This window comes from Papaver somniferum, chromosome 8, assembly GCF_003573695.1.
Source record: "Papaver somniferum cultivar HN1 chromosome 8, ASM357369v1, whole genome shotgun sequence".
NCBI lineage: Eukaryota > Viridiplantae > Streptophyta > Magnoliopsida > Ranunculales > Papaveraceae > Papaver > Papaver somniferum.
Genome location: NC_039365.1, coordinates 74496264 through 74504576, shown reverse-complemented (window position 1 = coordinate 74504576; position 8313 = coordinate 74496264). Strand labels below are relative to the sequence as shown.

The 8313-nt window shown below is 37.9% G+C and overlaps 1 protein-coding gene across 1 annotated transcript; it reads right to left on the bottom strand.

Moving 5' to 3' along the window:
- Nucleotides 1-7003: 7003 nt before the first annotated feature.
- LOC113305671 lies at nt 7004-7963 on the bottom strand. The gene has a single exon (XM_026554688.1). The coding sequence runs from the start codon at nt 7961-7963 to the stop codon at nt 7004-7006; it is 960 nt and encodes a 319-aa protein (XP_026410473.1).
- Nucleotides 7964-8313: the final 350 nt, after the last annotated feature.

The window sequence follows — 8313 nt, the reverse complement described above, 5'->3', positions numbered from 1 at the left end:
CTTGTGGTTGTTCACACACATACCCGCCATAAGGTTGTTGAGGAAAACCATAAGGATCCATGGAATATTGGTCATAGCCAATTAATTGGTTTTGATTATACCCCTGGAATTGTTGGAAGTTGTCATGTTGTTGAGATTGTTGGAAACCGTATTCATTGTTCCAATATGCTCCATCCATGATAAATAAGTACCTGAAACACGATTTTCAAAACAAGGTTAAAAACCAGAAAATAAAACAAAACTAAGAACAAGAAAATAAGAAACCAAAAACAAGTGACAACCGCTGCCTCCCCGGCAGCGGCGCCAAAATTTGACCGGTTTTCCGAGCAAATATAATTTCACTTTCTCACTCAACTAGATATAAATGTAGTATGTGATAAGAAAGAGTTCGTTCCCACAGAGAGGACCAGGTTGTCAATATGTTTTGGTTTCTAATGTAAATCCAGGGGGTTTTTCTGATTTTTATATACGAAAATAAATAAAAGCAAACAATAAAGGTAGACGAATAAAATCAAGGATGAGAAAATATTGGTTAAGGATTTCATCTTCATTCACAAACATGTTTTATACACAATAACTAGAATTGATACTTTAATCTCAACTTTTATCAAAGGCCCTAGGATACCTTGATCGCAAAATATCCCGCTAATTTCCTCTTATCATCAACAAACACATTACAAGATGCAAATATGAATTCTACCCAAGAAAACAACCTAACGTGTAAAAGCACTAATCAAGTTTAATTCCCTAGATGCATTAAGTTTTATGAAATCGGGCCAATCAAAGCAATCGAACGTGTAAAAGCACTAATCTGATTTAACAAAGGTCAAGGTTCACATATGGTTACTAGGATATATCACTATAAGCAATAACCATATTTGTGCTACTTGTATTCAAGATGCATCACTTTTACGGATGAAACACCCTAAACTAGCATTAGATGTGAATACGAGTTCAATCAATTGGCCACTCAACTAAACAAATATTCAAATCATACAAGGCGATAAATATAGTGAATCAAGATCGATAATTATGAGACAAAACTAATTTATTAATAAAAGAAGCATGCTTTGTGAAATCAAATTATTCCATAACCAATGATAATACTCTAGCTCATGTTCATGGAGTTCATAACAAGAAGAAAAAGAACGGTTTTCATGTTTTCTAAACCCTAGAACAAAAGTAGAAGAGGAGATAAAATATCCTCTCTCTTTATTATTTTTCTTTTTCTCTGTAAAAAGTTCTCTCTCCTCTACTCGGCTTTTCAGCCTTATATAGGCTTCAAAGTGCGATAAATTCTTGATTGATAAGGATGTAAAGTCGGTCAACTGTGTTTCTAACGCTGGAGAAAACATGTGCTGATGATTCGCTGTAACACGTACCTTTGTAGTATAATACACACGGCTTCTGATTTGCTGATAATTCAGTAGGGCTTGTGTGAGCCATTGATTCGCTAACACTCATCCATCTGTGATACTTCTTTGTTATACCGAACTTTTATTTTTCGCATTCCGCGTTAAATCTTATCATTACTCGGAATTATTCTCCATATTCATCTCAACAGTAAACCCATCTTCTCAACTAGTTTCTCGGTCACGAAACTCACTGCATCATTAGCTCCGTATCCTGTTCAAATTCGATATCTTTCTGCCACATGTTCCCTGTTTGGCTCGAGGTCCAAATCTGCCAAGCTCGAGCAACCAATTCTTTCTGATCAACTTATCATGAACAACAACACTGATATCCCGCTTCTTCATTTCTTTATTGCCAACGGCAGTAGCAAAACCCGAGTCATAACTGATTTGAATCCCAGCTCGAGTTCTGCTCCATCTTGACCTTATTTCATCGTGAATAGCAGCAACATCGCCTTCTCGTCACCATTATGATGATCACTGCCAATGAGTTATCATCTTCTGCTCATCTCTTATACATCACAGCAAAGCACGAGCATCACTGCTTCTCTGTTCTTCAACTGCCGGTGATGCTCAAACTCCATCAACAACTCCTTCTTACCACTGCCAATGGCAGAAACTACTCTTTCATCTCTTCACAGCACCATCAACTCAGTCCCAGCAGCATCGAAATCATCACGAACAAAGGACAGCACCGGCACAAGCCCCATCCTTTCTATTTCATCTCGATCACCATGAGCTTCTACATCAAGACAGCGTTCTATTTCGAGCTCAAGTGTCGTGGTTGGCAGCAACAACAACCTCAAGTTTATCATCACAGGCAACTCGAGAATCAGTCATCGACCCATCTCATTTAACAACAACCCAATGATCTTCTCGAGCTCTGAACCCATATCCTTTAGTCTCTGATCAACTCCATCGATCACTACTTCCCTGTTAATCTTCAGTACGGCAACACGAGATTGGACGGCAAACTCATCGTGTTCTGTTGAGGGAAAGAAGATGATGGTGGCAGCCCTGAACTGAATGGCCTGGTGTCCTTAACACTATTTGAATTCTAACTTCCCCTCAGTAAATGACATGACTTCCTTTAGCAGTTCCTTTGAAACAGTCACCCCTTAACAGGATGACTGCCCCTTAACGTACAATGGGATGTTAATAGCACTTCCCTTTAAAATAACCATATTACCCTTATAATCTTCCAAGTTCTTGTTTTGTTCGTAACTTCTTCATACGAACTCGGAAAGATTTCGTTCTTTCGCCGTTGACTTCATCTTCCTGTCCTCTACAAGATGATGGGAAGAAATCCTGAATTTGAGCTAGTTCCACTTCTTTTTTGCTCTAATGACTCCATTTCACCTGATAAACTCAAAAGCAATCATAAGATACATAATTTACAAGAAAACTCACAAAGAAAGCATAAACAATAGATCAATATCAAGGCATTTACCACACCTATCATGATGCATCAGGAATCTATGTATTTTTTCAATAAAAAATCCTTAACTCGTTGTGTTAGGAGTTCAATTGTTGAGTCAAACTCTTTTTCAACAAGTATTTAATCCTCTTGACAACATTCCTTAGCCCAATTTATACTTACTTCTTTCGAAGATTGATCAGTATTATTTGAAGCATTGAATCCAACATTTTTGTTTTCAGCAAAATTTCTTTATCAAAGATCTTTAACTTTCCTACAAGAGAGCTTCGAGAAAGTATAGAAATATCATTGGCTTCCATTATGGCATGTTTCTTAGACTCGTATCTGGATGGTGATGATATGAGAATCTTGCCTATTATTTACTTTTCAGGTATAGTCTTTCCAAGTGAGAAAGAAGCATTGACAATATCAGAAAGTTTAGCATTAAACTCCTTGAAGGTATCGTTATCATCCATTCTAAGGAATTCACATTCTGAAGAAAGAGATTGAAGACGAGCTTCTCTTTCTGAATCATTCCCTTCAAATACAGTCTCAAGAGTATTTCATGCTTCCTTCGAAGTTTCACATGACGAGACATGATGTAAAAGATCATGACTCACTGCATGTATTATGGCATTTAACCCATCAGAATTCTGCTTGGTAAGAGTTATTTCTTCATAAATATAGAATGCTAAGCGTAAAACTGAGTCTCCGAAATTTAGCGCTTGGATTTTCGCAACTTATAATATCTTGGTATCATGAACTTCAACAACTTACATCGTTTGATTTTCTTTGCTCTAATAACTAAGTCATAAACTTTGATTTTGAATTTGTCTTTTCTTTCTGTTGTTGCTTATAAACCTTAAACGTCTTCAACTTTCTTCATATATTTTGATGTCGCTCCGCTTGTTGATGATGATAAGTTTCTACTGAGAAAGAGTCGTAATCCAGTAACTAAGACTACATTGTGAGGTTGCTTTGTCTTTCTGGCATTTCCTTTTGACTGAATTGTCTTTCCATCATGGATGGTTAGGTCCATCACGATTACCCTCTAAAAGGTACATGTTATCTTCTCATTGTCAATGATCTCAATGTATTTTTCTCTAATATCTCACTAGAATGTTATCCCTAGCAATTCTAATTTCCATCTTTTCGGTGAGAAACAATATGTAACTTAGCTAACTGGATACTATGTGACACTAGAAGTTTCTCCCTTACCCCTAAACTTAAATCTAACATTGTCCTCAATGTTTCAAATTAAGGTACAGTATCAAAAATATAAGTAACATGAGGAATTAGTAAAGAGAGAATTCAGAAAGATAGTACCTGGATGAAGCGTAGCAATCCTTCCATGGGGAGCAAGACAAAAAGAAAATAAAAACAAAAATAAAACCAATGTACAACAACATTAGGTCCTCCAGAGGGACCTTAATATCACCATGTATGGGTTGCCTCCCATTAAGCGCTAAGTTTAGTGTCTTCAGCCAGACCCGTTAAAATTAATCCTGGTAGACAGGATCTCTCAGCTCCGATTCTTCTATTGCATGACTGGGTAACTCCAAGAATGGTTTCAACCGTTGACCATGAGGAAAAACAATTTTGACAAAGTATGGTCCGGACCACCGAGACCTCAATTTACCAGGGAAAAGATGTAGACGAGAATTGTAAAGGAGAACTTTTTGACCTGGTTCAAATGTCTTTCAAATAATCGATTTATCATGAAATATTTTTGTTTTCTCCTTGTAAATTTACGCACTCTGGTAAGAATCATTACGAATGTCTTCCAACTAATTAAGTTGCAGTCTACGGTTATCACCAGCAGTAGATAGGTCAAAGTTTAGCTTTTTAATGGCCCAATAAGCTAAGTGTTCTAATTCTACAGGCAAGTGGCAGGCTTTACCGAAGACAAGTCTATATGGAGACATACCAAGTGGAGTCTTAAAATCGGTTCGGTAAGCCCACAAAGATTTTATTAAGCGCAAAGACTGATCCTTTTGGGTATAGTTTACGGTCTTCTCTAAAATTTGTTTGATTTGCCTATTAGACATTTCTACTTGGCCACAAGTTTGTGGGTGGTAAGGTATAGAAACCTTATGGGTAATGGAGTATTTCTTCATGAGAGTCTCAAAAGACCGATTACAAAAATGGGAACCTCCATCATTAAGGATAGCTCTAGGCATACCAAATCGAGGGAAAATATTGTCTCTAACAAATTTGATCACAACGTGGCGATCGTTTGTCTTGGTAGCTATTGCTTCAACCCCTTTAGACACATAGTCAACAACTAATAAGATGTAAAAGTTTTCAAAGGAATCGACAAAAGGGCCCATAAAATCTATACCCCACACATCAAATATTTATATTATTAGTATAGGACTAAGTGGCATCATATTACGTCGGGTCAACTTTCCTAACTTCTGACATCTCTCACAACTTTGACAAAATAGGTGGGAGTCCTTAAACAGATTTGGCCAATAAATACCAGATTTCAAAACCTTAGCAGTTGTTTTCTTAGAACTAAAGTGACTCCCACAAGCTCCAGAATGACAAAAATTCAGGACACTGGAGATTTCATTGTCAGAAATACAACGACGGATGATCTGATATAGGCAGTATTTAAATAAGTACGGATCATCCCAGAAAAAGTAATTAACCTCAGACAAGAATTTAGCTCTATCCTGTTTAGACCAATGGTCGGGCATTTGACCAGTTATGACAATGTCAGCAAACCAGGGTAACAAAGAGATGGAAAATAATTGTTCGTCGGGAAACGTGTCAAGGATCGGTTTCTCGTCATCTCTAGTTTCATCAAGGATACGAAATAGATGGCCAGCTGCTACATTTTCAGACCCTTTATTATCACGAATATCTAGAGTAAATTCTTGGAACAACAATACCCATATGATCAGCCGAGGTTTTGAGTCCTTCTTGAAAAGGAGATATTTGAGTGCGGCATGATCAGAGTATACTATGACCTTAGACCCTAGGAGATATGATCTAAATTTCTCCAAAGCAAAAACGATGGCTAACATTTCTTTCTCAGTGGTTGTGTAGTTCAACTGGGCATCGTTTAGGGTCCTACTAGCATAATAAATCATACTAATTGCTTTATTACGTCGTTGGCCAAAGACAACACCAACCGTATAATCGGACGCATCACACATGATTTTAAATGGGAGGTTCCAATCGGGTGGTTGGATGATAGGGTCAGAAGTCAACAATGATTTTAGCTTCTCAAAATTTGCAACACATGCTTCATCAAATATAAAGGCAGTATCTTTAGCAAGTAGGTTCGACAGAGGTAAGGCAATCTTGCTAAAGTCTTTGATAAAACGACGATAAGATCCAGCATGGCCAAGGAAAGATCTAATATCTGTTACATTCTTAGGTGGTCTTAATTTTGAAATTAGGTCAACCTTGGCTTTATCAACTTTTATTCCCTTAGAGGACACCACATGTCCTAACACTATTCCAGATTTAACCATAAAATGACACTTTTACCAATTAAAGATTAAGTTCTTTTCTTTACAACGTTCTAGAACTAGTGTAAGGTGATGCAAGCATTCATCAAAAGAGGATTAAAAACGGAAAAATCGTCCATAAAGACCTCGAGAAATCGCTCAACCATGTCCGAAAAGAAACTTAGCATGCAATGTTTGAATGTTGCGGGTGCATTACACAACCCAAAAGGCATACGCCTGTAAGCAAAAGTACCAAATGGACATGTGAAGGTTGTCTTCTCTTGGTCCTCCGGTGCTATAGGGATTTGGTTATAACCTGAGTATCCATCTAGGAAACAATAATGGTTGTGGCTAGCTAATCTTTCTAACATCTGGTCGATGAATGGTAAAGGAAAGTGATCTTTCCTAGAGACTGAGTTCAGCTTACGATAGTCTATACATACTTTCCACCCGGTGGTAACACGGGTAGAGATCAATTCATTGTTCTCATTCGCAATTACTGTAATCCCAGACTTCTTTGGGACAACCTGGACATGACTGACCCATTTACTACCAGAGATGGGGTATATGATACCTGCATCTAATAACTTAAGCACCTTAGTGCGGACAACTTCCTTTATATTCGGATTTAAACGTTTATGCATTTCTCTTGAGGTTTTGGCACCTTCTTCTAGGTAGATGTGGTAGATACAATCAGCAAGACTAATTCCTTTCTACTCTGCTATAGTCCACCCTATTGCAGTCTTGTGCTCTCGGAGAACACTATCTAGTCTACTTTCCTGATAGGGCTCTAAGTCAGAGGCAATTATGGCAGGAAGAGTATTCTCATTACCAAGAAATACATATTTCAGTGTATCTGGTAGCGGCTTTAATTCAAGGGTGGGTGCCTTAACTGATGATGGGAGGGGTTTATCTATGGTTGGCGGAAGAGGTTCTGGTTTACGCTGCCATTTTCCATAATTCATTACTGGCGCAGAATCTAACAACGCATTAATTTTTTCAAAATGACTATCCTCATCATAGTAGGCTCCAAAGTGGGCCAAGCATGCCTCTAAAGGATCGCTAACACTATTGGTGGTAAAGGTATTCTCAACTAGAGAATCAATCATGCATATAGACTCATAGTGTTCGGGGTCAGGTGGGGCTTGTAACGCCTTAGAAACGTTCACAGAGATTTTCTGATTCCCAAATGAAAATTCTACTAGACCAGTTTGACAATGTATGACTGCATTTGCAGTTGCTAGAAATGGACGACCTAGGATGATTGGGATATTGATATCTTGACTAGAGACAGGTTGAGTGTCTAAAATCACAAAGTCAACTGGATAGATAAAGTTTTCTACCTGAACCAAAACGTCTTTAATAATTCCACGTGGGATTTTGACTGTCCTATCGGTTAACTGTAGTGTTATCCTAGTTGGTTTCATCTCACCTAGTCCAAGTTGTTCATATACCGAGAACGGTAAAATATTCACACTAGCCCCAAGATCTAAAAGAGCATTTTCTCTCTTTTGGCTACCTATAACACATGTGAAAGTAGGACAACCAGGATCTTTAAATTTGACTGGGTACTTTTGTGAGATTATGGAACTAACTTGTTGGGTCAAAAATGCCTTTATATGGACACTCGCTTCTCTCTTGACAGTGCACATCTCTTTTAAGAACTTGGCCATAGCTGGTACATGTTTAATTGCATCTAACAAGGGAAGGCTGATCTAAACTTGCTTAAAGATGTCTAGGATTTCAGCATATGTACTAGGCTTTTTCGTAGCGAGTCTCTGAGGAAATGATGCAGGTGTACCACTCTCTTAGGGGTAGATTCCTCACTTGGACTCTTAGCATTATCAGACCCATTAGGGTCTTTAGACGAAGTTTAGTCAACCTCAGTCTCTTTTTCAGCTGGACTACTATCCTTAGGTGGTTCTACCGAGTTCTCTATATTTTTACCACTCCTAAGAGTGATAACTGCTTTGATATGTTCATTATGGTTTGAACTACCTGATCTATTAACCTGGTTAAATCC

Coding starts and splice junctions, on each gene's coding strand:
- LOC113305671 (XM_026554688.1), bottom strand. CDS start 7,963: ATGGCCAAGTTCTTAAAAGAGATGTGCACTGTCAAGAGAGAAGCGAGT.